Source organism: Desarmillaria tabescens, assembly GCF_030435595.1.
Source record: "Desarmillaria tabescens strain CCBAS 213 chromosome Unknown EV420scaffold_18, whole genome shotgun sequence".
In the NCBI taxonomy this organism is placed as follows: domain Eukaryota; kingdom Fungi; phylum Basidiomycota; class Agaricomycetes; order Agaricales; family Physalacriaceae; genus Desarmillaria; species Desarmillaria tabescens.
In genome coordinates, this window is record NW_026848317.1 from 484,908 (window position 1) to 512,681 (window position 27,774).

General features: G+C 49.4%; 6 protein-coding genes across 6 annotated transcripts; 3 read left to right on the forward strand and 3 right to left on the reverse strand.

Moving 5' to 3' along the window:
• Positions 1-1,738: 1,738 nt before the first annotated feature.
• Positions 1,739-6,495, forward strand: EV420DRAFT_1309049 (glycoside hydrolase family 35 protein; the record flags this gene model as incomplete). Its single annotated transcript, XM_060468541.1, has 22 exons — positions 1,739-1,986; positions 2,041-2,450; positions 2,502-2,723; positions 2,808-3,007; positions 3,112-3,242; positions 3,300-3,319; positions 3,372-3,490; positions 3,542-3,586; positions 3,638-3,743; positions 3,796-3,825; positions 3,881-3,884; positions 3,932-3,961; positions 4,011-4,228; positions 4,288-5,172; positions 5,230-5,315; positions 5,376-5,430; positions 5,493-5,592; positions 5,646-5,676; positions 5,731-5,836; positions 5,891-6,181; positions 6,236-6,289; positions 6,351-6,495. The coding sequence occupies exons 2-22, from the start codon at positions 2,209-2,211 to the stop codon at positions 6,493-6,495; spliced, it is 3,120 nt and encodes a 1,039-aa protein (XP_060330580.1). The 5' UTR covers positions 1,739-1,986; positions 2,041-2,208.
• An 87-nt stretch (positions 6,496-6,582) lies between these two features.
• On the reverse strand, positions 6,583-8,909 carry EV420DRAFT_1544765 (uncharacterized protein). The gene is made up of 18 exons (XM_060473248.1): positions 8,716-8,909; positions 8,580-8,658; positions 8,514-8,527; positions 8,355-8,462; positions 8,229-8,246; positions 8,141-8,166; positions 8,055-8,080; positions 7,960-7,994; positions 7,876-7,900; positions 7,793-7,804; positions 7,718-7,733; positions 7,618-7,657; positions 7,456-7,556; positions 7,341-7,400; positions 7,222-7,283; positions 7,145-7,168; positions 6,916-7,085; positions 6,583-6,858 (listed from the first exon to the last, which is right to left on the reverse strand). Exons 1-18 carry the CDS (start codon positions 8,773-8,775, stop codon positions 6,721-6,723), a joined length of 1,014 nt encoding a protein of 337 aa, XP_060330581.1. The 5' UTR covers positions 8,776-8,909; the 3' UTR covers positions 6,583-6,720.
• A 296-nt stretch (positions 8,910-9,205) lies between these two features.
• EV420DRAFT_1544775 (cytochrome P450) lies at positions 9,206-11,837 on the reverse strand. The gene is made up of 12 exons (XM_060473249.1): positions 11,304-11,837; positions 11,114-11,246; positions 11,042-11,060; positions 10,548-10,988; positions 10,369-10,494; positions 10,180-10,318; positions 10,074-10,124; positions 9,959-10,023; positions 9,873-9,889; positions 9,681-9,824; positions 9,479-9,622; positions 9,206-9,419 (listed from the first exon to the last, which is right to left on the reverse strand). Exons 1-12 carry the CDS (start codon positions 11,485-11,487, stop codon positions 9,341-9,343), a joined length of 1,542 nt encoding a protein of 513 aa, XP_060330582.1. The 5' UTR covers positions 11,488-11,837; the 3' UTR covers positions 9,206-9,340.
• A 6,720-nt stretch (positions 11,838-18,557) lies between these two features.
• On the reverse strand, positions 18,558-19,730 carry EV420DRAFT_1544807 (uncharacterized protein). Its single transcript, XM_060473250.1, has 4 exons — positions 19,650-19,730; positions 19,462-19,601; positions 19,291-19,408; positions 18,558-19,230 (listed from the first exon to the last, which is right to left on the reverse strand). Exons 1-4 carry the CDS (start codon positions 19,668-19,670, stop codon positions 18,775-18,777), a joined length of 735 nt encoding a protein of 244 aa, XP_060330583.1. The 5' UTR covers positions 19,671-19,730; the 3' UTR covers positions 18,558-18,774.
• On the forward strand, positions 19,731-22,115 carry EV420DRAFT_1764413 (uncharacterized protein). Its single transcript, XM_060480777.1, has 3 exons — positions 19,731-20,880; positions 21,852-21,998; positions 22,051-22,115. The coding sequence occupies exons 1-3, from the start codon at positions 20,114-20,116 to the stop codon at positions 22,109-22,111; spliced, it is 975 nt and encodes a 324-aa protein (XP_060330584.1). The 5' UTR covers positions 19,731-20,113; the 3' UTR covers positions 22,112-22,115.
• Positions 22,116-24,806: 2,691 nt separating this feature from the next.
• On the forward strand, positions 24,807-25,463 carry EV420DRAFT_1544818 (uncharacterized protein). Its single transcript, XM_060473251.1, has 2 exons — positions 24,807-25,258; positions 25,317-25,463. The coding sequence occupies exon 1, from the start codon at positions 24,811-24,813 to the stop codon at positions 25,087-25,089; it is 279 nt and encodes a 92-aa protein (XP_060330585.1). The 5' UTR covers positions 24,807-24,810; the 3' UTR covers positions 25,090-25,258; positions 25,317-25,463.
• Positions 25,464-27,774: the final 2,311 nt, after the last annotated feature.

Genomic DNA, 27,774 nt, shown 5'->3' on the forward strand with positions numbered 1-27,774 from the left:
ACAAAGCATGTTTGCACTACCTCAGTGTCATGCCCGTGATGGACTGTTCATTAGGGACGTCGTCGACCGCATACTTTTTCAAAGATGACTTTCTGACGGTGGTATTCCTGATGGGTGTCCGTGGTGTTATAGTCGTTCAGTTGTCGTCTGGCTTTCGAGAGGACATTTAAGAGCCGATGTTCGTGGGACACCTTTGGTCAACACGGATAAATTATTGGTAAGATCAAACGCCCATAGCGATGCTGGTCCACTATCCTCTCAATGCATACAGCATTTTTTCCTGCTCATATTTTCGCAATGTGTCTCTATCACCGCCGACATCTTCCGTATCTTGAGTTTTCGCACGAGAACCATGCCAAAGGACGCTCGGAACTGCACCAATCAAGAAGTGATACTCTCTGGCTTTTCATTCCCCATTGGTTCATCATGCAAATTAATGAACGATCATTTACGACGTAGAGCCGGAATGACTCGCTATTCTATGAGCTAGCTGGCATAGATCCGCAAGTCGTTTGGTTCAGCTCGTTTCCCCTATCCTGTTCATTTTACGCCTCGGGAAACATCGCCTTTGATCAGTCGTAGGCTAGGCTAGACCAGAACACAGGACATTAAACTCGTTCCCCATTGTTCTCTTCGCCTAGCAGGTGTCGCCCGTCACTGCGTTCATGTTTTTCGTCGTGACAGTCAACAATAATAGCAGCTCACCGTGATCCACCACATGTGTCTGCGCCTCGTATATTCCGCTTCGGAAGCGAGCTGATGGTCGAGCATGTGCAAGAAGCACCGGTGACGACTACAAGAAGGTGAATGATTAGGCGCATGTCAATGTTAAGAAGATAAGACGACTTCACGCTGACGTCGACGACGTGAGTTCTGTTCATTCGTGGTACATGGTTTCATTAAACGATCATCTTCCATTATAGAAGTGACCAGCTGGACCCATCGACTGCTTCCAAAAGATGTGCCAATATTGCGTTTGCGGGCCCCTTAGTCTGGATCATGTCCAACACTGTCGTTGAGACCTCGCTTGCGACAACAGTTGCGGATTTCGCCGCAGGTATCGGATAATGCTATGGAGCAGGAGCAAAGGTGAGTCAAATTGGTTTCCATTTCTTCTCCTGTGTGTTGAATACGCACTCATAACAGTAAATCGACAACCATGGTTTTCTTCAATATTTATCCGATTAATCAGCTCAAACGGGCTGCAATTGCGCCCTGCTTCCTCTGGGGGATAGCACGGCGACGGATATGTGCATTTGCCGTCCAGGTTCATGTCTTTCGGGTTTGCAAGAGCTTCGTGGATGTGGATGCGCACTAAGTATACCTTCTTCAACCCTGGATCATGCTTAGGCCTGTTAGGACCGGGACCCCCTACGATCATCAGGGACGAGCGTAGTCGCCGCTCGTCATGTTGACCTTCGCCTATATGATAGTATGTCATTCAATGCTTCTTGTTCACACTCTTGGCGTCCAAGTCGCCTGTTATACTTATCTAAAACCCTCAATGTAGTTCGGCCATCTTCCTTCTCAGTCTTTAAGTCCTGGGACATATGCTACAAGAACCCGTTAAACGATCACCAGTGTGATCAACGTTTCAGTTACACCGCGTACTGCCAAGCGTCCACGAGATTCGTGAAAACTGACGCCCTGAACTTCACTTCCGCACGTGAGCCCGTATTCGGTATACTCCGCTTGTGCTTCGCTGACACTTAACCTGATAGTTGATTCAATCTATTGTATTCTATTGTAGAACTTCATCGCAACAGCCACCGTCCAAACGACCGAGCTCTAACGTTAGCTCTACTCACAAGGTGCATCTCAGGTCGACCGCATGTCGGGTCGAAGCTCATCGATTTTCTTCCAGTGGCGAGTGTGGCACGGCCCGACCAAGACCGTACATTTTCGCAGCTGTTTTATACGTCGCTCTTTTGAGCTACGGAGGCTCAAGTAAATCCTTTGAGATGGTGATGATACGGAGAATCCTCGGTACGCATAGAAGCCAGTTCACTCAGCGTCGATGGTCTCTGAACTATCCGACAGATATAAGCGGCCCGGATGTTATTCTGTGTGCTTCGACCCTGTTCCCATGATACGGCGTGGGTCATGGGGACCCGTCCAGTGTAAACGAAGGTCCTACATTCGCACACGGTTGGCCTTAAAAAGTGTCGATGATGATTTGGTGGAAAATAATACCAGATATCCCTCAAAATGAGCATCTCTTCCGACTTCCGCATTATGCCAACGGATCTCTTTCGACGATGGACGGTTGCCCTACTCTTTTGGTCGTGGATTTCCGCTCTCTTCTACGGGAGCAATATTGGGGCGCTCGCCAAGTCTACCATTCATCATGAGAGTGGCGATACCTTGTACCGTCGTGAAGCCTCTTTCACCGACCAAGTCTCGTTTGACAACTACAGTTTGTCGCTACGTGGTCAGAGGATCTTCTTACAGTAAATATCCTCTATTCGGTCGAAGTGCCTGATACTGATGATGATTATCAGCTCCGGGGAATTCCACACATTTCGGTTACCTGTCCCGTCCTTATGGCCCGACATCCTGCAAAAGGTCAAGGCATCAGGTTTGAATGCTGTCAGTGTCTACGTTCACATGGGTCTCCTCAACCCATCGCGCGGCGTGGTGGACTTTGACGGCTTTCGAGCTCTGAAGCCGTTGTACGAGGCCGCTTTGAAAGCGGGTATTTGGATCGTTCTACGCCCTGGTATGTTTTAGCTCTCCTCTGCCGTTCTAGGGCACTCAACTGAGATCATTAGGCCCAGTCAGTTGCGCCGATTTGAATTGTGGATGAGTGCTTACCGTTTTCAGTACATCAACGCAGAGACTTCTGCAGGCGGTATAGCACATTGGGCCACATCAGAAGTTGCTGGAACATTGCGAACAAGTGCTCCCGATTGGAGAGATGCGTGGATGGATTATATTCTCGGGATCATCAAAGAAACAGCACCGTATCAAATCACCGAAGGAGGGCCGGTCATTGGTGAGTGCATCAGTGTTTCGACGTGCCTTATCCTGATCACTCGTTCTGTCAGCTATACAGATCGGTCAGCTTCTTTTTGTAACTCGAAGACGACTAATGCTGAATTGCTATTTCAGATAACGAATTCACTCAGAGCGTTGGAGGAGAGTATTTTGCTGAGCTTGAAGAAGTTTATCGCAATTCAAGTATCGTACTACCCCTTACCTATAATGACCCAGGACAAGGTCGCAACTTCATCAATGGGACTGTGAGTTTGTGTGGTCAATTTCGAAACGTGCATGCTAACAAAATTGCTTCTATTCAGGGTGCTGTCGATCTTTACGGGTTTATCTTCTTCTTAAGCACTATCTTCTACTTCTTATCGTTACCTTGTCAGACTGGATTCTTATCCTCAAGGCTTCGACTGCTCTCATCCCTTGGACTGGAACAGGGTTACCTTGAACTACCATCAATACCATGAAGCGGTCAATCCATCTCAACCCTGGTATTTCCCCGGTGCGCGCAGCTTCTCTGTGTTCGCACTCTAAGCTAATGTAAACTGGGCAGAGTTTCAGGGAGGTTCGTTCGATGCTTGGGGACCAACTGCACCAGGTAACGTGTTGAAGTAGCACTCTACTAGCGACTTCTTACTAGCTATATTAGGCTATGCTCCTTGTGCCGTCCGAACGGGTCCCGATTTCATGTCTGTTTTCTACCTTCAGCTATGGGCCAGCAATGCGAAGTTGCTCAGTTACTACATGCTTTACGGGTTGGTCGATGTATTGATTGGTTCACTGTGCATTGCTAATGCCATGCTGTAGCGGTACATCTTGGGGAGCAATTCCGTTCCAGTAAGCCGTCTATGTTATGCATCTCCTACCTTATCTTGCTGACTTCTTAAACCAGTGGGGTAATCCTTGATGGCCTTTTTAAATCAAACTGCTAACTTCGGCAAAGGTTTACACCTCATACGACTACGGAGCTTCCGTAAGTCAGATTTTTTCAACCCGGTGCACTACAATTCAGACTGGTTCAGATTGACGAGGCTCGGCAATTGACGACAAAATACGACGAACTGAAGAGGCAAGGCCTGTTCGTCCGAAGCTCGCCGGAATTCTACAAGACAGATTGGATTGCTGACAGTTCCACGGGTCTTTCAATACTGTCGTCTGATGCGGTCTTTGCGACCTACCTCCTCAACCCTGATACGCAAGCTGGATTCTACATTGTAAGGCATAACGATTCCACCTCGACGTAAGTGTTTCATTCAAATTTGAAATTTCCCCATACACTCGCTCACCGCTTGCGGATAGTGATATTACCGACTTCAAGATTAACGTTGCTACAGCAGAGGGTGACCTTCAGGTACCGATTATCGCTTCAGCGGTTACTCTTGGTGGACGACAGTCGAAAGTCATCGTGACCAATTACGCGTTTGGCTCCTCACGACTGCTGTATTCCACAGCGCCAATATTTTTCGCTGGTGTCATCGATGGCAGAGATATCCTCTTCATCTATGGTGATACTTCTCAGGAACATGAGATCGCCTTATCGCTCACAGGTCGCGCCTTCCAAAAGAATTATGATGCTTCATCATTCCGCGCCACGCTCACGCCGAGTTCCGTTATTACAATCTTCTCTTTCCCTACGGGGACTGAAGGCCTGGTGACGGTCTACGACTCCGACTCGCAGTTGGTGTTATTCGCCGACTCTGACACGGTTGCCACCTTCTGGGCACCTGTCATTGCTGGAGACGCGAGTGATTCACTGCTCAACTTTTGGGGTCTGGGAACCAATCAGTCCGTCATCGTGGGTGGACCGTATCTCGTGCGCTCGGCAAGCATATCAGGAACGGAACTTGCGTTGAAAGGCGACCTCAATACCAGTACCCCGTTGACAATCATAGCTCCTGCTGTGGTTAGGTCTGTAACCTGGAATGGCGCTGCGTTATCGGTGAATGCATCCTCATCCTTGACGGCAATCGGAGGCCTAGTAGGGGAACTCTCAGTGTCGTCGGCATCCGTGGACATCGCAGTGGGTCCGACATTGGAGGGATGGAAGTTCCGAGACAGCTTGCCGGAGATTCGACCAAGATTTGACGATGGTTCGTTTGTCGTTGCGAACCATACCACGACCAATATCCCTCTTAAACCATATTATACCGACGGGACAATTTTGTACGGATGCGATTACGGGTTGTACGTGTCATTTTCTTGTTACATTGAATTATTCATTGAAATGGCTCCAACGTGTAGCTGCGAAAATATTGTTCTTTGGAGAGGACATTTTAATGGGACGGGAACCGAGCAGAGCCTGAATCTCTCTATAAACGGTGGCGAAGGTGAGAGCTCAATCTCAACCGATTTCCCCGATGGCCGGACTTGATACCGGCCCGGTGTAGCCTTTGCCGCAAGCGTTTGGCTCAATAATGTCTTTCTGAAAACATCTTACGGAAAGTGAGAGATTCAGTAAATCTATGCATGCTGTGGTACTGATGTTTTTTATGTTCACTTGCCAGTTCCACCAATAACCGAAACATTCTCGAGGAGACGGATGACGTATTCACATTCCCAGAAGGCGCTGTTTTACCGGGCGATAATGTCATCACAGTAGTCCAGGTATGCGCGTATACTTCTGACGCACAATTTGCTTTTAACGTATTTCTTGGCAGGATAATATGGGCCTGAACGAGACTTCTGGAAGTGCGTGCCATGTTCTTAGGAGCTGTCAACGTCTAACCTTTGTGTGATGCATAGCAAATCCCAATTCTCCTAAAAGTCCTCGTGGCATTCGTGGATTCCAGCTCAACTCCGGCAAGTTCACACAGTGGCGGGTTCAGGGCAAAATCGGGGGATATACTGAGTGAGTGCCACCGCCAATGTGAAATATGTATACGCAAAGCTAATGTTCCGTCAGCTTTCCCGACAAGACCCGTGGCGTGTTCAACGAAGGAGGTCTTTACGGCGAGCGTAAAGGCTGGCACTTGCCTGGATTCGACACGTCGCCATGGGAGTCGAGGGATCTAAATGATGGTCTACCCCAATCTGCAGCAGGCGTCGGCTTCTTCGTGACGACATTCGATCTGCATATTCCAGAAGGTTTTGACGTGCCTATGTCTTTCAACTTCAATGAGCCGCTCGGTCAACCCTACCGGGCGTACCTGTTTGTTAATGGCTGGATGATGGGCAAGCGAGTCGGGAACCTAGGGTAAGCTGGACGTCACGTCATCCAGTGGCCGAAGAGCTGATAATCTACGTCCAGGCCGCAAGCTAAGTTCCCGGTTCATCAAGGCATTCTCGATTACAGTGGAACCAAGTGAGCCTGTCTAATTCCTCGAAACGGAAAGTAGAATTATATCTGACAACTGCACCCGTAGCACCGTCGCTGTTGCACTGTGGGCGATGGAGGCTAATGCAACTATTGCCCCCGACCTGCAGCTGAGTGTGGACGGCGTGTATGAAGGTGGGCTGGACGGCATAGTTACGAACAATCCTCGGTGGTCTCCCGCAGGTCGTGTATGATTGACGGCAATAGTTACCTCACAACTGAATGCATGTATAAGAAGATATCCACTTGAGCTCAGATCGAATCCCGCACCCATTATGAAAGTAAGTGTACACGCGTAGGCGGTGGTGGTATTCATTTAGTACGCCATCTCGGCATTTTGTACAAGCGGAAAACAAGTTAAGAGTATGAATAATGAATATGTATAGAAGTAGCAGATCCACTCGAGACGTCCGGCGTGTTCACACAGCCAGACCGGGGGTCAACGTCGCCGTCGTTGCTGTGATGGGCGTAGAAGGATTTGAACTGGTGCTACTATCTGGCTGGGATCTCTTTTGCAGATTACCCGTTTCGAGTGACAGTGCCGTCGGATGTGATCGCTAAGAAGAGAAGGATTAAGTGAGCCCGGGTGCAATAACAGCGTCAATAAATCCCACCTTCTCGCCCAACACAGGACGTGATGATTGTGTATCCTCACCTTCGCTCGTGTTCGTAAACCGGCCGGAAGATTGCGCAAAGTTTGTGAACTGGATGGACACGGGTTGGTTGCTCATCTCGCGTAGTCCTTGGCGAGCATTGAGACTGGCGAGGTACGAGTTTAGGTATACTGCCCAGTGGTAGCACATATTAGTCCAGGTTCTAGGCTGCGGATCGCGGAGTACTCACGTTTGCTTAAAAGCAAGTAGAAGCCTAGGTATAAGGAAATGAAAGACTAGAGCTTGGAGCCAACTCAATTAACTTACCGAGGAATATGAGATTATGAGGCATCGCAGCATACGTAACGATGCCAAGTGCGGCGTCGACTCTGTACGGCGGTCAATTCATGTGAACGGCGATATGAAGGGAGAAGTTGAACACGTACGCGACCACCAATCCGGTGTTCACCGTATACGCCATGAGAATAGTTATCAGCGAGTCGGTCCTAGTAGGCAATATTAGTGCCCCTCACACGGTGTTTTGAGGAATCATAGCATCACCTTTGGAACCCTGTACGGGAGGCGTAGAGATAATAACACAATGCGAGCGCGACGCTCACGTCACTCGTGGTACCCGCCGCGAAGTTCAAGTACAACAATGACTAAAAATATCAAACAAATCAATAAAAACATCACCTCGCGTTCCACCACACCAACACGCACCGAGAGTTTATCCAGCTCCAGATAACTCGAGATCCCAAACCTGTATGTAAGTTCAGAATCCTTGTCTCACACATTTAAAAAAAGACAAATGCCAACGGACGCTTTAGCGGTGATCACTGTTTTGAATATAATATAAAAAAACTCTTCGTATTGAATAACGGATAGTCGAACTCACCGATACCACAAACTGTGCGAAACCAACCACACCGCATGATTACTACCTCGTGTATAACCCACAATCATGAATGAATAGCATACCCAAGTCCGTAACCGATACCGCCGCCTGAATGATGATGATGATCAGCCACTAAATCGTCGGCCTCGGAAAGAAGACCCTCTCACAATCCATAGTGTTATCACTTTATTCCCACTACTCACTATGAAACCGAGGTTTAGATCAGCACCGGTCCAACTAATCCAGCTCGAAACAGTCCTACATCGATACACCCGGCGAGCGAACATACTAGTAGTAGTAGTCCATGAGCTAGAACCCCGCAAGTCCGAGCGCGCAGAAAAAACTCACCTCCGTATTATGAAATCAGAGATCGACTACGGAAAAGCGAACTCATACTAAGACCGAAGGAGATAACGAAAAACAGCAAAACACGTACCGTGATCGCAACATGGAGCTCCATCACATCTCAGCGCGCGCGCCCATTCAGACTAACAGCACTCACAATAACACTCCTACAAAACGAAAAACGATCAACGAGTCCCCTGAGTCTACGTATATAAACATAACATACCAAGTCGGCACATAGATAGCCAAAGGGTTCAAATAATTCTTGACGAGATAAAAATAAAGAATGTGCCCGTTCAACACCGAGTCGAACGTGTCCAAGATACTAACACGGTATTGAGCCTTAGCTAGAAATGAACTTGAGGGAGGGCCTCACAGAAGGAATGCAATCTACCATCCAAGATGAACAATCGGAACTACGTTTAACACTCACGACACTCACAAGAAACTTGAACGCCATCCGATCTCTCTGATTCGTCGTGAAGAACGTATACGTCTGCACGCAGGTTATACCCCAGAGCCTAAACCCAAATCCCAATCAGCCCTCGCTCAGAACGATTCACAAAGGCAAGACACACGCCATAGCCTACCAGCCCGCCAACCAGCAGCGCACCAAGAGTTTCATCAAAGCCTGCCATGAGATAGATAGGGGAAGAACACAAGGAAGAGACGCACACCAGCACGTCCCAACATAAATGGATATGGGATACTGACTAGCATGCGGAAAGAAGAAGCATTATGATTTAGCCGAGCCGTATTGGCTCCGCACGCATGATCATACTTGCCGTGTGGAAGGAGAGGAAAGGTTGTATGTTTAGATTTTGGGGGGGGGGGTGTAATCTTCTTCTTTCTTCAAGCGAAATTGGTTGGTTGGTTGTTTGGACCGAGTATTACTAGGGATCACCAAGTCAATCTTCATTCAAGGAAGGATTGCAGGTAGGCCTACCACACATGAAGCTGAAGCATAGTAAAGCCCCCGACCGGTGTATCTATCTCATGGGAACATTCTTTCCTGTCTTCCCTCAGGAACCCACACACAACTTGCTCACTCCCCCGCTGCCCGAGATGATAAAAAAACTGCGTGCGTGATGATTATTAAATTGATGCAATAAAACATCCCATGCTGATGATGATGATAAGTACAGACTAAGAATAACACAAACGAAAGAAGAAAACCGAGAACAACAACAATATTTATAGCAATTACAGACCCGCCTGACTGATGACCCTTACAGCTTGTTCAGATCGAGGCTTAATGGTACACTTGTATGGGTTTGGTGTTCTGTTCCGTCTGCTGTGAGCGACGGGAGAAGGTAGATAAGAAGAAAAAGGAAGACATACCTAAACACCGAATTATCGAACTCCACCACAGGTTCGATGACGTTACCCTCATCGTCCACAGATTTCGTTATGTCCAGCATGGCCAGCATACTCGCTATCAACAGCCATGCCGACGACTCGACGAGATGTGAACCAGGACACGTCCTACAAAGCCACCATGAGTCCCGAAAACAATACGAGCCATGGCCACGAAAAGACTCACCGTCTCCCGAATCCAAACACGTAATTCCGCACATCTCTCCGCTTCTCGGTCACAGGATCCACAGGCTTCAAAAACCTCTCCGGCTCAAAGGCATCAGGATTCGGATATATCGACTCGTCTCGTAGGAATGGACCTAAATATGACCTTTCGGGTCAGAGTTGTTTAATGAAAAGGAAGAGAAGTCTTCCGCACCAGATGTTCCCAAATACCTACACAAAAAAACAAAGATCGCATATAAGAAACCCCGGAAAAACCATTAAGTTCTGCTCGGCGCTTACCAAAGAACCTTTGGGGATGAGCATGTCCCGATAGACATCGTCTTCCATGAGCCGATGCGGGAGGCCTAGAGGGCATAATCAATCATCCTGTCTCGCTCGAGATGGTCACACGTACATAGCGGAACTGGAACACCCCATCTCCAGGTCTCTTTCAAAATAGCATCAACTGCAGATATATGCGTAAATTAGTGGAACCGAACGCGAGCTACGAGCGCACGTACCATAAGGCAAGGAAGCGCGGTCAGCAAAAGTGGGGAGACGTTCGGTTCCAACGACGCTGTCAATCTCTTGACGTGCTTTTTCGAGTACCTCGGGATGGAGTATCATAGCCAAGATGAAATGCATGACGGTCGTGATAGTCTGGAAAGCTCATGAACGATAAGCCCCAGGGACAGAAGAATATAACCCACCGTATCTCCACTGGCGGAATACATCGAGTTCGCCGTCCATTTGAGATCAAACATAAACTGATCAGAGTGGTTATCCATCTCCTCGAGCAGTCTTGAGCAGAATGAAGGCGCATAAGTCCCGTATTTCTGTCGCGAAATGAGGCGCGATGAAGAAAGTCTAAACGACAAAGAAAACATACCAGCGACCTGAGAGTATACTCGAACGGCTTTTCCACAAATTCCTCCATCTTGGCCTTCCAGATCATCGCGTTCTTCCTGAACCCAGAGCCTGGAGCCCAGAGAGGCCAGTTCTTCAACGAAGGGAAGATATCCACCGGCCAAATCCCTCCGCCAGATGCGATTCTGTTTGAGAGGATATCCACGCACTCTTCGGCCATTCGGAGAAACTGGTCGTCATTGGACTCGACCGTGTAGCCGTACAATACCGAGAGGGTAAGTCCTCCAGCATACCTGCGCGTATGGAGCAAATGCTCATCGGGGGTAGCCAAAAGCCTCCTCAAAAACACCTGCGTCTCCTCTTCCATAAGCGGATGATACGCCGGAACGGCCTTGATACCCAGAGCGCTCGTCAGGATTTTACGCTGCCTCCTCATTTTGTCGCCGTAGCCGGTAAATGCGACCTGTCGCCCTAAATGAGTGATACAGGGTCTAGACAACGCGTGGAGTGGCGTACCATATTCTTGCATCCACATCTGCGGAATCAATAAGGACGCGTCCAAACCGGAGAAAAAAGCAAAACACGCACAACTCTCCAATCATAACTAGTTGTGGCTTATCAGAGTACACAGAGCCCCGCTTATCCAGTAAATCATTGACTGCTTCTGGGCTGTTCAGGAACACTAGTCCCTGACCAAAGACGTGGATGTAGACGACGTCGCCTTAGGCGCATATAATCAGCTTTCTCAAAGCGAGAAGACGGTGAGAGGAAAACATACCGAATTTCTTCCCCCATTTCGTGACGACGAGCCAGAGCTCCTTCGCTGTTAGATCGAAGACGTTGCCCAATAGCCAAAGAGGCTTGGGACCTGGCGGTAGCGGCACCGAGGAGCGTGGTTGTCGTAGTGTACGCTTCCAGGCGAACACGAATAGTGCTATCGTCACTAGTGTAATAAAGAGCATCGGATTCGTTCGTGTCGTCGTAGTCGTCGTCAATGTCGGTGGTGGTGGTGGTGGTGGCGATGGTGGTGGTAGGAGGAAGAGAACGTAAGGAAGGAAAAGAAAGGTGGGGTTCGATGGGATGAAATGGGAGGAGCAGTGGGGGGTTCAAATTAAAATAGCCCTCACATAGCTGGCGCTTTTTGAGAGAACCTCGCAAAACCGCCGCCGGCCCCTTTTTTCATCTCTTATGTAACCGTAATTCGGCGAGATCCTCTGGCGAAATTTACATCCTCCGAGTCCGTGCTGCAAGGGTAGGGGCCTTCGGAGCAAAAGAAAAACAAGTGACCGAGGAACCAGTGGGAGAGTGAGGGTCCTTCATCGGTCAGGGTCGCCACGATCACCTCGTGTTCAGATTTCCTCTTTCTTCCTCTGATATGATTATTGCCTCCGTGGAACTTTTTTTTTCTTCCTTCAATCGGTCCTCGGTCAGATCTTGCTTGGGCCACTCCGGAGTGATGACTGACCGTAAGTCACGTTATGGCCCGTTGCTAGGACCGGGAGAAGGGCTCTTTTTACCTTACATATATCCTTCCCGGAGGAGGGGAGAGTGGGTGCTTCATTCTTACTATGTGTCAAACGTCGGTGCCGTGTCATTCTGCTTTCAAGTATAAATGGCAGCCCTACATCTTACCCGACACCCACAAAAAACTCCAACGGTCCCGATGTCGCTTTGTCGGACGCCATAGCAACATCTCCTCGGGCCTATGCTTACTTACCTCTCACGTTGTGTCATAACATAACAATTTCAATGAAAACATATGCCAACTGACGCCCTTCTCATCTGCTCTCTATCGTCGTCCTCAAACTCTTCTTCCGCGCTGAAACCTCATTCAAATTTCACCGTCAGCATTCATTCATAATCACACTTATAACATCCAGTTCCTGGCCCGTAAAGCATTCACATTAACCTTCGCCGATCTTTGACATGTTTACGAAAGGACGGACAAAACGCGCAAGTTGGTAACCTCGAGGAGCACACGTCCCAATCTCACAGTCCGGTCCTGCCCTCCGTGAACAATACGCAAGGACCCTCATATTCCAATCCAATCCTCCCATGCACGTATCAGAACCACCAGGAAGACGCCGAACTCAGGCCCCCACCATCGGATCCTCGCACCGGTTCTTTCCCCCTGAGGATCTAACGCTCACATCCTCCCACCACCAATCTACCGGGTATCCTCATGCTGAAAGATCGAAAACGCGGCCCAGACCAAGGAGTCGGTGATTAATCCTTCATAACCAGCCCCTCCTTCCTCATTCTAGGTCCAACCATTCATAAATTCCTAGGTCGACTCCTAACATTCATAAATCCTGCACGAGCGTTATTCCCGGGAACGAGGCCACTTGGGATTATTACATTCATGATAATATATGACTCACTCAAATCCAAATTCGCTAGTCCAAGTCCTTATCCTCGCAGCAGGAACCCACACAAGATTAAAAATCGAATTCGCCTACTTACCGCTACTGCTACTAGAAGGAAATCTCTGTGACAGCTAAGTAATCCTTGAGCGGGCCAAGGCATAATCCAAAACTCGTGAGCTCAACAACTTCTCAGTAGAAGGAACTCTCCTTGACAGCTAAACCCACCTCGGGCCATGGTAGTAGTACCGGCACACAATACAAACTCGTCTTCCTCACCCCCAAGCCATAGAACATCAAACCAAAAAATCTTATCGCAACGGTCGGTAAACCCCGAGTCCACCATCACAATTCGAAAAAAAAATCCAATACCCAATATCCAGGAACCTCCCACCTGACTTTATAATTAAACGCCGACGGGAAAATCGTACGAGAGAACAATTCGTAGATAATTTGCGTATACACGCCGAATCCACGTCAGTAGAGGTCATGAGAAATTAGAATGACATCAGCACCCCGCACGCTGCCCTCGGCAGTTCAATATACAACAGCGCCACAGACAGGACCCTTCAGAATACAAGCAGAATTAAAATTTGAATCCGTCGCGTAGAAGACCTCGGGCCATGTCATCATAAGAAAACCCTCCTTCGTAATCCAAAACACGAGTCTATGCACAGAGCGCATCATCAATTAAATTCACCTCGTCATAAGAATCACAAAACCACGAGTTCCCATTTCCCAAAGCGTACCATCAATCCAAAGAACTCAAACAATTCCCACAAAGAACCTTACACAAGACCAATCCCAAGGCAAACCCCGAGAATCTGCCGGCGGAGGGAAGACCAGCGCATCGAACAGAAAATCCAATTCTCAGGGGGAACACCCGCCGAGAACATAGAACACAAATCCAAATCCAATCCCCACTTGAAGTTAATTAAACGCCGAACGAACATCGAATACATACACACTCCCTCTCTTCTTGCCGATAACTTCAGCAGCACCTTCACATGCACAAACACATGCTACCACTAACCGACGTCACCGGCAAAAACCCCCAGTCACAAGAAACCACATCACCGCCCCGAACACCCAGTCTCCAGGGAAGAAAATAACATTGCTCCCTCATCTACATGTAATACTAAGAAAAACAGCGACGCCCTCGGAATGTGAAAACGCCACAGGAACACCATATCATATCACATTACCTGCGAACAACACGAGGAGAAGATACCAGTAGGGTCTCCGCAAGAGAATGTGAGAACAACGGTCTTTGAGGGAGGGTATCATTCACGCTGGCAGCACATGGGTAGAAATAAGTAGCCGCAAGAGAACGGATGGACTAAACACATGAACATGAACATCGAACATGAGTAACCGATTCCACGGCCAACAGAAATGATTCCGGGTTACCGATACGACACGACATTCTAGATCTCGGACATCAGAAAGGAAGCGGGCTACGAAACCAAAAGGAACGTGCGCACCCACCCCCCCTTCTCCAAGCGACGCTCTCGAGAAATGAAACAGTAACATGCGATATGTGATAGATGAACGGCAAAGCACATCCTCCGAACTTTGCAACCCACCAGTAGTCACCAATTTAAACCCTTGCCTACGAGTAACACGGCCATTCCTTTCCTAAATCGAACCTAACCGGTAGAGTAAAGCTCGAAAGGCGGGGGGACATCACCAAAACAAGGAGAGGCGCGAAACTAGGCCTAGCGTTAAAGCAGAACCCCCTCCTAGCCGGTGAATAAAGGCCGGTACCGATCTAGTTGGCCTCGAAACAGGGTACACCCTCAGAAAAGGCAAGCACCAAGAGGGAAGACAAAAAGACACTCACCAGAAAAGATAAGAAGAAGAAGAAACGGCGAACTAGTCAGAGAAACATACCTACACATGCAGTTGAAACGGGGAGGCGAACGGAGAGCACAAAAACAACCGGGAAAACGCCGGTACCCATCTAATTTCGGTCAGCCAGAGATAGCAACGATAAAACGAACAAACACACCTAAGCGACGACCAGAAAGCACAGTCCACAAACCCAAGTAGTAACTACCGGGGCACAAAAACAAACTCGCTAGCCACCACCGAGAAAAGGCCGGTCAGCCAGCCAGCCAGGGAAAGAGATAGCAATGACAAGGCGACCAATGCACCTAAACGACAGATGAAGTGGTAACAATGACAACACACCCCAAGTGGTACCATAATGAGGGACGGAAACAAGGAAAGAAAATAAGACCCCCACTCTCAATGCCTGGCTTAGTAAATGGTTAGTAAAAGAAAACCGGGAAAGAGCCCAGCCGGTAAATAAAACAAAAACTCGGTACATGTACCAATTGTTATGGAGGCCGACCCAACGCAATGTCTAATCATATGCAGTGCGCACCACCTCATGACGAATTCATCTCTACCTAAAAAGAAAGAAAGAGTAGGTAGCCGGCGCCAATGAACAAGTTACCGAGAGCTAATAACCTATGTCCCGGAAGCTCAAAAAAAAAAAAACCAAAGTCACCGGCGCCTCCAAAGCATACCCAGTTTAAAAGGAGGCGCTCGAGGGTCAAAATAGGGTGCTGTCAAGAGCTCGGTTACCGAATCCAATCCACAAAACAACCAAGTAACTACCAGGGCACAAAAACCAAACTCACCGACAAAACGCCGTTTTGGTCAAACCAGAGGGTGATTGGGGAAAACGCGCAATCTCCCGTCTAAAAGAGGAGAAGAGAATGACGACAGACGAAACACCTAAGCGCGATATGTATGAAGTAACAAACCGGTACCGTCGAGATGAATGATGAAGGACAGAAACAAGCCACCAAGCACGGAACTTGAAGGAGTAAAGACCCTCATCCATATTTCGAGTAAGCGGATGCCATAAAGCTTTGTGAATGGCGTGCACGCCAATGAAGAAGAAACAGAAAAGCAGAAAAGAAGAGCCCAGCCGGTGAACAAAACCAAATTCGGTACCGATCTCGCATCAAGACAAGCACCAAAAACAAGTCACCGTATATCGTACCGGAGACATACGCACCTCATTCTCAAAATGGAACTGCGCGGAGAGGAAAAAAGAAAGAACACGCTCTCTCCCTAATCAAGGGCAGAAAACAACACACTAGGGACGAACCTGTAATACGGAGATCCGCATAATCCGGATATCAAAAGAAATATGTACGCGGAGAGAAGATGAGAGTAAGTAGCCGGAAGTCACCAAAATTTTTAAAAAAAGTCACCGAACCGACTAAAGTATGCACGGCGCACCCATATCCCTCGAAACGGGGTGCAAGCACAAAACCAGGTAACCAAGGGAGGAGGTTGGCGCGAAAAGAGATAACAAAAGCGTAGGGAAAGACGCTCGCACCCAAAAACCAAGTCACCGAGCGAAAACACAAGCATGTACTCAGTTTCAAGGGTCAAGGGGGGTGATAAAAGAATGAGGCGACACGACCGAGATGTGGGAACCCAACGTTCGACGCACTTACTCGGTGTAGGTGACTTGGCACCGGCCCGACTTCCCGACCAAGCCCGCCAGGAAAGACCCGTACCCACTATTTCGAGTAATGCAACTCTGATTTTCGTAAACGAAGAGGACGCCAAACAGACCGGCAGGAAAGAGCCTAGCCGGTAACCAAAAAACCAAAATCCGGCATCAAGACAGTAGTATGATAAGCACCAAAAACAAGTCTCGTACTGCGACAAATGAAGGCATATACGCCTCATCCTCAAAGCGAACGCGACGAGCCCCGAAACGGGGTGACCTGGAACGAAAAAAAAAGAACTAATACACCCCCGCCGGCAAATAGGGGATTAAGACAAGTCACCGAGCTCGGACTTCAACCGGGGGAACGGTGAGCAAACCCAGGGTACAGATTGCGAGCAAGACTTAGGTGTATAACTACCGATCGCCTGTAACCTATCTTACGGGGAGCAATCATAAAAATGCGATGACAAGCACCAAAAATAATTAATGCAACAAACGAAAAATCATATGCACCACTTGGCAAGACCTCGAAACGGGGGGTAACCTACCAATGAGGAACAAGAACGGATATTCCAGCTGGGGGAAGTATACACCCACACCCAGCAGCCGGCCAAAAGAAATTACAACTCAAAGTTAACCGCGGGGTGTGTTCATCGCCCCAACCCTGGATGGTAGGCGGTGCAATGATAAAGTCACTGAACCTACAAATGCATATACACCACCCTCAACAAGCGATTGATACGAACGGAATCCACACAACCCACCACCTAGCCAGCCAGCCAGCCAGCCAAAAATTCCAAAAACCCCACAGCTCAAAACAGGGGTCCAGGGTACGAAAGCAAAGTATAAGAGAAGAGGACTCGGACGGGGTACGCGCGATCCCCAAGAGAACCATGCTTATACACTTAGTCCGATCCCTAGCATGAAACCGAAAGAAGAACGACCAGGGTTTTTGTGCTAACGAATCGGCACCGGCCCGATATCCCGAACAGGCAAGGGGGTGGGTCAAGTCACAAAAACCCCCCAACTCAAGAGACGACGGGAGGGCTCACGAAAACACAACACCTAGGAACCAAGGGCAACAAGGAGGAGGGGGGGGGGGGGGTACGAAAACCAACTTCACGAGGGTAAGGAGTCATATGGAGGTTATTACCAAAACCCGCCAGCCGGGAATGAGGAAACGTGCACGAAAGGGTTTTGGTGCGATGGTATGCCAAGGGAAAACGGTTCCCCCCAGCTTAGACGGGGCAAAGTGGTACTAGGCAAAGAGATGGTGAACGGCGCGCACAAGAAGAGCCTAGCCGGTAACCAAAATTCGGCACCGAAGCACCAAAAAAAAACAAGTCACCGCATAGCGACAAATGGGGGGGGGCAACGTACACGATGACCTCGAAACGTGGTGACCTGGAGCGAAAACAAAGAATCAGTACGCACCCAAGGGAGGGGGGGCTGCTCAAACAACGAGGCGAAGTGAATACATCTCTACCAAAAAGAAAGAAAGAAAGAAAGGCCTCACTAAAAAAAAACCAAGGGGGACAAGGCTCGTACCGAAAAACCAGTTTCGAGGGTTCAAGCTAAGGGTCAAAAGGGTGATAAAAAAATAATGAGGCGACAGTGGACACGACCGGGATGTAGGCCTCCTACAACTACCGGGGTACGAAAAAAACAAACTTCACAGGGACGCGCCGCAGGCACCGAGAAAACACCTACGGAGAACCAGAACCAAGGAAGACAAACTCGCGAACCGGTAAGGTTTTGAATACCGAGAAAACACCGGCGATATAGAGAGTAGCGAAAGACTATCACCAAAAACCAGCCAGGGTACTGCACAAGAGAAGAAGATAGCAATGACTCGGGGAAAAAGAGGTAAGTACGCGCGAGAGTTAAATAAGTAAAAAAAAAAAGAGTAAGAAACGAAACGCGAGGACGACTCCTTGCTTGGGAACGGAAACAAATACAAGAGAAGACTCGGAACGACCCACTGAAGGAGGGCAGAAAACGTGGACTCGGACGAATGAGAAATAAAGCGCGAGGGGTGCCGGTGAACAAAACAACAGCGAGACTTCCTAAGCGTGGAACAGGAACCAAAACAAGAACGACTAAAACTGGAGGGGTCTTGCGCGATGGTATAACAAAAGCCTAGTCGACGTTCGACCAACTCGGTGTAGAGGCTCCTCGGCACCGGTCCGACCCCCCGAACTAAGCGCCCAAAAATACGTGTCACCATAAAAGCCCATTCCCATTGATTCGACAAAATTCCAAAGTGGTGTACATACATAAAAAACAACTAATACTAATACAAGGATTTGCGTTTGATTCTTGGTTGACTGTCCGTGATAAAAAGCGAAGCGCGAAAGAGAAGGAAACCATGCAAGTCGTGATGTGATCATGAGAGCAATGCGCACCGATTAATCCATATCCATATCGAACCCATCCCACTCCTCCCCTTCCTCCTGCTTAGTCCTCTCCTCCCAAACCTCTTCCTCTTCCTCCTCCTCGCTCTCCCCTTCCTCCTCCTCGTCCGACTCGGGCACACTCTCCCCCACACTCCCATACTCAAACCTCGGCGCCAACACCTCCATCGGGGTCCCCTCCTGCACATCATAATCATGCATCCTCGGTCCTCCCGCCCTACCCACCGGCACACTACTACTCCCTCCACCAGCCCCCACACCACCACTAAGGAAACTCGGCCACAAACTCCTATCCTCCGGTAAACTCTCACTCTTGAGGTGGGAGAGAATCGCCGCAGCCTCGAGGAGCTGGACCTGCTGGTGTTTGCTCAGGACGTACTTGCTGGACTCGCGCCAGTGGGGAGTGTGTTCCCAGCGGTGTTTGATGAGGCAGGAGGGGTGGCGGTAGATCTGCGCAGCCAGTCTGAGCAAGACGGATAGGATAGAATGGGGATGAGGGAGGGGACGGACCTTGGAGCAGCTCTCGCATTTATGATCCACACCGCGTTTCTTGCCGTTCTTGGGTATGACTACCGGGCTGGAGATGCCTGCGAGCTCGTCGGGGGTGGTGCCAGATAGGGAGGATGGCCTGGCAGGAAAGGGTATGAGAGTGAGGGCAATGGAGGCGGCGAGGAGACTCACGAAGGGCGAGAAGCAGCATCTCTAGCATCACTGAGCCTCCTCCTCGCCTTGCCGGTCGAGGAGAGACGGCGGTGCTTCGACTCTGGGATTGGCTGGGCATTGGCTGCGGCCACGGAAAGCGAGAGAAGACTCAGACCGTCCTACGCCGGCGTTACATTAGCCGTCCTCATCGCAGCTGGAACACTCACCGTGGGCATAGACTGTGACATGATAACAAGAAACGTCGGTCGGTCGATAGTATTAGTAGGAATAAAGGAGTGGAAACCCGATCACCGCCCAAAACTTTTTATTTGTTGGTTCCGATTACACAATCAGACATGTCCTATTTTGGATAGCTCTGTCTCTATTCTACAACAAGCAGCTTGGGGAGCACTTTCCGCAAATCCTTCTCTTCGAGTACGCCTCCTCCCACAACAACAAGCCGCTCCACGTCCCTCACTTCTCCGAGGACGTCCCGAATTCCTTCCCCACCCGACACCGACACGCCGAGCACCTTGACGACGCACCCCGACCTCCGGACTAACCCTCTCAGCGCCAACGCGTCCCCTCCCCCAAGCACACCCAGCACTTCCAACTTTGGTAGTTCCAACCACGCAAGTAACCCTCCCACGCCCTCCCCCCCCGCGCGAACCCACAACTCGCGTATGACATCATGCCTAACCGGCCACCCGGCCACCACCGCCGGCGTCACCCAGCTCCTAAACACCCTCACCGCCCTCATCCTCTCCACCCACTCCAGATTCTGCTCATACGTCGGCACGCCCCGACACAGCCCCGCCCCCCGCCAGAACACAATACCCGCCCTCTTCAACGCCCTTTCTCGAATTCCCACTCCTCCAGACCCTCCCACCGCACACCCAGGACCCCTGCAGGGTACCCACACGTCCGCATCCTCTTCACGTTCCCCAGTTTCACCGGTTCCGCTTCCTCAAACGCCCTATCGAACCTCCCCCCACCCGGATTCACAAACACCAGTCCCTCCACCTCCCTCCCCCTCCCACTCCCCAACACAGCCCGCACACTCTCCTCCCCCCCAAGATCAACCTCCACCTCCCTCCTCCTCCCCCTCAAACACCCCACTAACGGATTCCCCCCACAAACTGGGATCCTCCCACTAACCCGGAGCCTCACCCCCCTTCCCTCCTCTCCCCCTCTCCAAATGCCTCTCCAAACACCACACCACCCTCTCCACCCTCGGATGCAGCGCCACCACATCGAAATTCACATGCACCCGCATCCACAGCGCCGGGAGGCTCACCCCCGCCGTGCGCCAGTGTCCGCAGACTTGCGTGAGCGTCCACGCGGGGTTGGAGAGGAAGTCGGCTTGCGGGGGGAGGGAGGACACGCACAGGGTGAAGATCTCCCGGAGGACGTCGTATGGGAGTGTCGATGCTGGCGAAGGCATGTTGTTGTTATCAGGTGAGTCTTCTGTCTTCGTGGTTGGGGATGTGGGTGGGGAAGGTTTGTCTGCGTCTGCTGGCGGCCGTCGTCGTCGTATCGCAGATAGACCGTAGTTTGTCGGCGTGCCGCCGTCGTGCGACCCTGTAGTCGCTAGGCGTTACGTCGCCCATCCAACAGCGGCTCTGTCGTCGAATAAATGCAATACTAGTCATCTTATTTCAAGTCGTTGTGGATCCTAACGAGAAACCTATCAGCCATCGACACAACCCACACAAAGAGCCAACTCACCGCAAGTCCAAATCCAAATTCAAATCCTCTCTCTACCTTCCCTCCCCCCATCCCTCCTTAAATACCCCCCCCTCATCCGCCATCCGCAATTAACGTCCCCCTCTAGCGAAGAAACAAACATGAAACCAATCAACTTCAATTTCCGAACATCATCCCGATAATTAACTCGGCACACAAATTTAAAACTTTAATTCCTTTGCCACGTGGGGTTCGCTTGGGGTCAGGGTACGACTTCCTCCTTGGCGCTGTCGGCGAATCCTTGCAGCATGCGTTAGCGTTCACTCCCGCGTGCAACCTCAGGTCTTCCTACTCTACTGGAACCACGTTTTTCTTTTTCAATACGGCCATCATAACACCTGACGCGCTTTTTTACTCTTACTGTCATATTAAAAGAAAACGATCATGATGACGCCGCGGGTTAATTTACATCCGCTGTTATCTTCTCCCTTCCCTTCTTCCCTTCTTCTTGCGGACTCCCGCGTCATTTCATTTCACCCCACTGCTTTGAGCCTAACCTCGTGGCGTGTTTCTTTCCCCGCTTTGAGTAAAATTAAATGCGAAAATGCTTGGGAACGAGGCAATTCTGTGGCTAGGTCGCCGGGTGTGGTGGCTGATACTTGATAGCGGAATTTCATCCCGGTAACCAATGAAGGGGAAAATTGTCGCCGGTCGTTGATACTTCACTTCATTACGGTGAACAGATGCATATGGAGGAAGAATACCGACAAATACGTACCGGGCCGGGAAGCTATGGTACTTGATGTCTCCTTCCCCTCCTTGGCCTTGCGAGCGGTGGCATATTGTGTTGCGTATGGGAACGACGGCGACCACTACCTCATTACGATTCGGTAATTCGAGTTTCGCGCGGCAATTGGACATGTTAATATTCCCTTCCCTTAGGAACGAGCTCCGCTCCGTACTTGGATACTTAATATCTCACTCGACCAGACACGACTTTTAACGGGATACCGGTAATACGCGTCAAATCTTCCTAGGACCGAAACAGACAGCTTTCTGATCCCTGGAGAGTTATATTTCTCTCCGCCGCTTTGAGTAATAGGAACGAGGGGGGGGGTTTCATGGCTTGTGGCTGATACTTCATATTGCACCGGAGACCTTATGGTCGCCGGGCATAAGTCTTTAAGAGCGGTGGCTGATACTTAATACCGCGCGCTTGACACCGACAACCAAAGCAATGGGAAAATATCATCCCTAACACAGGAGGGGGAGGATAATACCTTTACCGCGTTATTCTGCCGCGTGAATATCTTGGAACGGGAACATGGACTTCCCGATTCACCGTCGTAGTTTTTCTCTCTCCACCGCTCTGAGTGATAGGAACGAGTTGTATGTGCGCCGCGCGAGGTCAGTCACGGCAGCTGTGGCTGATACTTCATCTCGCACTAGATACTTTCCGGACGTGGCTGATACACCCATATACCGTACCTCGGGGCCACGCATTCAAATGGCGCGCACAATGTATACAGCACGACAAACCCACCTACGCCGTACATGGACGCCGTTAAAGAGTGGTGATTGATACTTAATATTGCACAGGTATAGGAAGGCCCTCGCGACGGAGGGCAAAAGCCGCCTAACACGGGGGGAGGTAAGAAGAGTTGTTTCGAAACTTCTCCGTCGCCACCGCTCTGAGTAACAGGAACTTTCATCTCGCACTAGATACGTTCCGGAGCCGTCACTCGCTACATTCACGTTCAAATGGCGCATACTGACTCGGACTATGGGATGCCGTACATTAATATCATCGGGTGTAAATATGGGGAAAATGAACAACTAATTGAGGCGAGCTCGCGTTGGAGAAGGGGAGATCAACGCAGCTTAGTTTTCTAACAGTCAACGGGGGTTATCCTTACTACTCGGGTGAAATTCTTACAAACGATCCCGGAGTTGTTAACGAGATGCCTGTCGCGTCGCTCCCTTTCAGATAAATCCTATGGTTAAATACCGGACCCGGCGTGCGCGCACGGTTAATTTAACGCGTCTGAGCCTGGCTGCTTTGAGTAAAATTAACTTGAAATAGGTATTCCGCTTTATATCTGTGGCTGATACACCGCGCCACAGCCTACATCATTTCTCTCGTGTTTTCTTTTCACTCAAAGAAGGAATAGAAATGGTGGTTCCCGAAATGAGGAGGAGGAGGAGGAGGAGGGGAGGTGAAGAAATGATACACGGAATAATGAGTATGAGTACTTACTACCCATCGTGGATCTACTTGAGTAAATTAAAACAGAGACAGAGTTTCGACTCTAGGATGGCATACGATGAACAGGCCCTCCGGTGGCTGATAGTTAATACTGGACGGACAGGTCTCCCTGGAATTCCGCTCCCTTTCCAACGTTACCTAATTGATGTAGTATCTGATAATCCATATCGCAAGACGTACGTGCAGGAACTGGTCCCGAAATGAAGGACGCTCAGGAATTTCGTATTTTTCCACCCAGACTCGTGATGAAAAACCCTGTGAGAAGGAGGGTATCATTATTTACAACCCGGATGAAAGACTGGGAATTATCGAAAAATACCGCTCTAGGCAGAGTCTTCTACTAAATCCTCCCTGGACCCTCGAGCCCTATCCTGGCGCTGGGTTAATTTTACTTTGAGTAAATTAAATAGGAACGCACGCCGCCCGAGGTGGCTGATACTTCATATCACACTCGCCACAACCTGTGAGTTCCCATGAGACACGAACTTTAAAACTCCAGTGCACCCTCAGGCTGGGATTTCGCACATCCCCATCGAGATATCATGAACGTAGGAGGAGCAACTGTCGCCGAAATGAAGCAAAATAATTCGCGTTTTCTCGTCCTATCATGTTGATAAATCACACGCAGAGAGTGAGTTAAGAAATGCACACGCACGTGTGGGCGACGCGTCAAATTTGGACGGTCGGGATCACGATAATCTTGTCTCGCTAGAACTCTTTTCTGGAATATACTAACGGGGTCTCTCACTCCCTCTCTTCTACGCTGATGACAGTTTCCAGATACATTCCATCCCCCTTCGGGCCCGTAAATTAAATATCAATACTTCTTCGAACGTGCGCGCACTGGGTTAATTTCGTCTCGAATAAACGGCCTGGGATCTCACCATGTAGTCAGCATTTGTGGCTGATACTTCATTTCATTTCTAGCGCGGTCTCCCCCCTCCTCCTCTCTGAAGGAGTAGACCCCCGGGATAGGAGTGTGAGGAGTCCAAAGAGTACATTAAAACAGACACGAACACGACCTTGGACAGATCCCCCCCCTCCAACAAGAAATGCGGTGGCTGATACGTATGCTCAATAAACTGGTACCGAAATGAAAAGGAATTTCCCTCATGGTGGCTGGATACTCCTCCTTCCGGAGGAGAAGGGGATCATGAGTAAATGAAAACAAACGCGGACTTTAAAAACTCTGGGATGACATGCAAGGTAGGAGGGGAAATGGTGCCGGAATGAAGGGTTTTCTCGTCGTACTGTTCCTTCGCGTTTTGATGTTGTACGCCAAGAAGAAAAGAGAGTCGCACGCGAGGAGTGGGCGGGTTGATATCAGAAATGTACAAGGCAGTTTACTGTATACACCATTTAGGACGACGAGTCCAAATTTTGATAATACCGGACGTGCGCACTTGCTTTGAGTAAATTAAATAGGAACATACACCATGTACGCTATTCTGTGGCTGATACTTCATATCGCACCGCTCGCCACAACCGTCATCATTTCATTCTCGTTCTTTTCTCACCTGACTGTGAATTCCCATGAGATACGAGCTTTAAATTTTAGAATGACTATGCTGCATCAAGTTACTATGAAGAAGGTAGCGCGTAGGCAGAGCAACTACCGCCGAAATGAAGGAACTAAATGGTGTTTTCTCGTCCTATCACTCGTTTGTCCCGCTCGAAGTCGTTTCCTGGAATGTAACGGAGTCGTCCTCTCTTGATAACAGTTTTCAGATACGTCCTATCCTCCTTCGCGGCCTCGAATTAGATATTTACCGGACCCCATAGCACGAGCACGAACTTGATCTGAGTAACCTTGCCGTGTAGTCAGTATCCGTCGCCGCAACCTTCATCATTTCATTTCTTTCGCGGTCTCGACTGTCCCTCCCTCTGAAGAAGTAGATCCCGGGATATGAATGCGAGTTCCCAAAAGTGAATTAAAACAGACCTTGGTCACTCCTCGATGCCTGACTGGGATTTCGCCCTCCCCCTCCAAGCTCAAGAACTACAGTGGCTGATACGTATCTGGTCCCGAAATGAAGGAATTCTCCTCGCGGAGGGGAGGGGGATCATGAGTAAATGAAAAAAAAAAAAAGATGCGGACTTTTAAACTCTGGGATGACATGTGAACTCTAGTGCAGTGAGAACCACGTAGGAGGGGAACTAGTGCCGAAATGAAGCAATTATTTCGTGTTTTCTCGTCTTTACCATTCTTTGGCATTTTGATCTTGTGGCCCAGGGAAAAAAGAGTGTCGCACGCAAGGAGTGGGTTAATATCAGAAAGGAATACACATATGTACACCAGTCAGGGCGACGCGTCAAAGTTTTGATATCTACTCTCCGCTTCAAGTCGGGATATTTCACGAGGGTCGAGACTACCCGCCAGGAACTATTCGTGCGACGGTTGGAGTCCGGGGATAAAGTCTATCGCATAAGTACCCAAATGCTAACGGAATTTCGACGGCGTATGGTGGCGGTATCTACCTTAACCTAGGGAGCATTGTCTCCAAATAGAGGACGCGCTTGCCACGGGGAAGGGTTAATGAATCAACGAAGAACCTCGGAACATGACTCCGGTATCTATGGTCAAGGAAGGGAAGTTGATATAAAAAACGAAATGAAGCTAACCTGGGGGAAATCGCCTCTAAATAGAGGGTGCACTGGAGAAGAGTGATGAATGAAGAACCTCTAATGACTTGGATTCAGAGCAGGGAACCAAAACATAAGCACCGGGAAGAATGCTGGTTTTTGTATCCTCAATTAGTAATCCTTCCTAGGCAGAGGAGGAACCTACGAGGCCCGCGACCTATTGAACCATAATGCACATTGCATGAAAGAAGAAAGCGCCGCTTGAAGGAAGCATCGGGCGGGATGACGATATTTGTTTGCTCTTATTAGTAGTACTCACGCTCACGTCGCGCTGCCTCTTTCTGGAATGCAACGGGGTCTCCTCCTACGTTGACATACATCCGAACCTTCCTCGGGCCCGCCCCCTTCGAATTAAATAAACACCGCCCTGCATATCTTCCGCCACCCGCTGGCAGGCTTAATTTGAGCCCGCCGCCACCCTCCCTGAACTTTGAGTAAATTAAACAGGAACGTACTGGGACCTCCCTCCGCCCTCCTTCAAACCAAGGATTTCCTCATGACAGCACGTCTCAGAAACATGCTGTTCGGAAACATACGACAAGCGCCAAATTATACACCGGTATTGTTCATTTCCGGGCTCAGAAGTTCATCTTCGTAGAACATGAACGGTTGGTCATCCGCAGACTCGAGATGGAGCTTACTATTAAAAAGGTACCTCGCTCCCGGGCCTTCTTCTGGGAACCGCACCTTCCGTTCGACTCTAGTAACTCTCGTTAGACCAATATCCCGTCTGCCGAATACCTGCTATTTTCTGGATGTCGTTTCATACCTCTCAGGAACATGAAGTTGATATTCTCATACTCCCCGGTCGTATACAGTATTTTTAATCGTCACCTACGCTGAATGCTATCCACCCTCCGTCGTTTTCAGATAAGTAATTCTTTCTCTTCTGCAATAATTCACCCTCGGGAGTTTCAGGTTCCCCGCCCCGACAGTTGAACCCCAGCCCCGCAGCAAATTAAAACAGGAACAGTCTGTGATCGTAGTTTGACATCTCTCTGCACTCACGGGCTACTTTACACGAGGCATTTCACTGACGTATCGCACGAGCCCACAGAGCTGATGCTTCACTTCACTTAATACCGGTGAGTTCTACTCCCACGAATTTGAGTTGGATATGAACGTGGCTGATTAAATTAATACCAGAGAACATGAAAAATACCGCAGTATCTGAATTCAACAAATGTGGGAGGGGGGCGCGGCTTGCCCCGTTCCCTCCCCTTCAGACAGATGTTTTTGAATACCCCTCTACTGAATACTTGCTGCGGAGTCGATGTCCAAACAATCAGTGCTCGGGAACTCAAAGTCGACTTTGCACGATTGCTTATCTCACAACTCAATATCACGTCGGACTCGGGTGGCTGTCCGTGGTCTTTAATATAGTATTGTATAGAACTTTCTATCGTTACCTGCACCTATTTGTGTTCTATGATAGGACCCGGTGTCTACCCTGGGGGCGCGGGCGCTGGGCATGATACTACGCTAGAAGTCAACCCTTCTGGTCAAACGAGGAAATGAAAGAACAATTCAGCTCAACACGGGCCTTGGAGTTCCCGTCATCCTTGATATCGTACTGTATGGAACTTTCTATCGTTACCTGCATCCGTTCATATTCTATGACTAGACCTGGCGTCTTCTCTGGGGGCGCAACCGTGAGACGCGAGAAGTCCAATTCTCTAGTTAAACGAGTCGGCTCGACACTAGCTACGGGGTTGGATTCCAAAGTGGACAATCCAGGGAGCACTGAACCATTCTTA

What these genes read in the sequence shown, in the direction of transcription:
- EV420DRAFT_1544818 (XM_060473251.1), top strand. Translation starts at nt 24,811, where the DNA reads ATGTACGCTATTCTGTGGCTGATACTTCATATCGCACCGCTCGCCACA.
- EV420DRAFT_1544807 (XM_060473250.1), bottom strand. Translation starts at nt 19,670, where the DNA reads ATGTCACAGTCTATGCCCACG. An exon ending in TGTCACAGTCTATGCCCACG is followed by an intron (nt 19,602 to 19,649) that starts GTGAGTGTTCCA and finishes ACGCCGGCGTAG; the next exon opens with GACGGTCTGAGTCTTCTCTC. An exon ending in GATGCTGCTTCTCGCCCTTC is followed by an intron (nt 19,409 to 19,461) that starts GTGAGTCTCCTC and finishes CTTTCCTGCCAG; the next exon opens with GCCATCCTCCCTATCTGGCA.
- EV420DRAFT_1764413 (XM_060480777.1), top strand. Translation starts at nt 20,114, where the DNA reads ATGCCTAACCGGCCACCCGGCCACCACCGCCGGCGTCACCCAGCTCCT. An exon ending in AGGCATGTTGTTGTTATCAG is followed by an intron (nt 20,881 to 21,851) that starts GTGAGTCTTCTG and finishes TACGGTGAACAG; the next exon opens with ATGCATATGGAGGAAGAATA. An exon ending in CACTACCTCATTACGATTCG is followed by an intron (nt 21,999 to 22,050) that starts GTAATTCGAGTT and finishes CCCTTCCCTTAG; the next exon opens with GAACGAGCTCCGCTCCGTAC.
- EV420DRAFT_1544775 (XM_060473249.1), bottom strand. Translation starts at nt 11,487, where the DNA reads ATGCTCTTTATTACACTAGTGACGATAGCACTATTCGTGTTCGCCTGG. An exon ending in GAAATGGGGGAAGAAATTCG is followed by an intron (nt 11,247 to 11,303) that starts GTATGTTTTCCT and finishes TATGCGCCTAAG; the next exon opens with GCGACGTCGTCTACATCCAC. An exon ending in ATTCCGCCAGTGGAGATACG is followed by an intron (nt 10,319 to 10,368) that starts GTGGGTTATATT and finishes TGAGCTTTCCAG; the next exon opens with ACTATCACGACCGTCATGCA.
- EV420DRAFT_1544765 (XM_060473248.1), bottom strand. Translation starts at nt 8,775, where the DNA reads ATGGCAGGCTTTGATGAAACTCTTGGTGCGCTGCTGGTTGGCGGGCTG. An exon ending in TCTGATTTCATAATACGGAG is followed by an intron (nt 8,081 to 8,140) that starts GTGAGTTTTTTC and finishes TACTACTACTAG; the next exon opens with TATGTTCGCTCGCCGGGTGT. An exon ending in TCATAATCTCATATTCCTCG is followed by an intron (nt 7,169 to 7,221) that starts GTAAGTTAATTG and finishes CCTTATACCTAG; the next exon opens with GCTTCTACTTGCTTTTAAGC.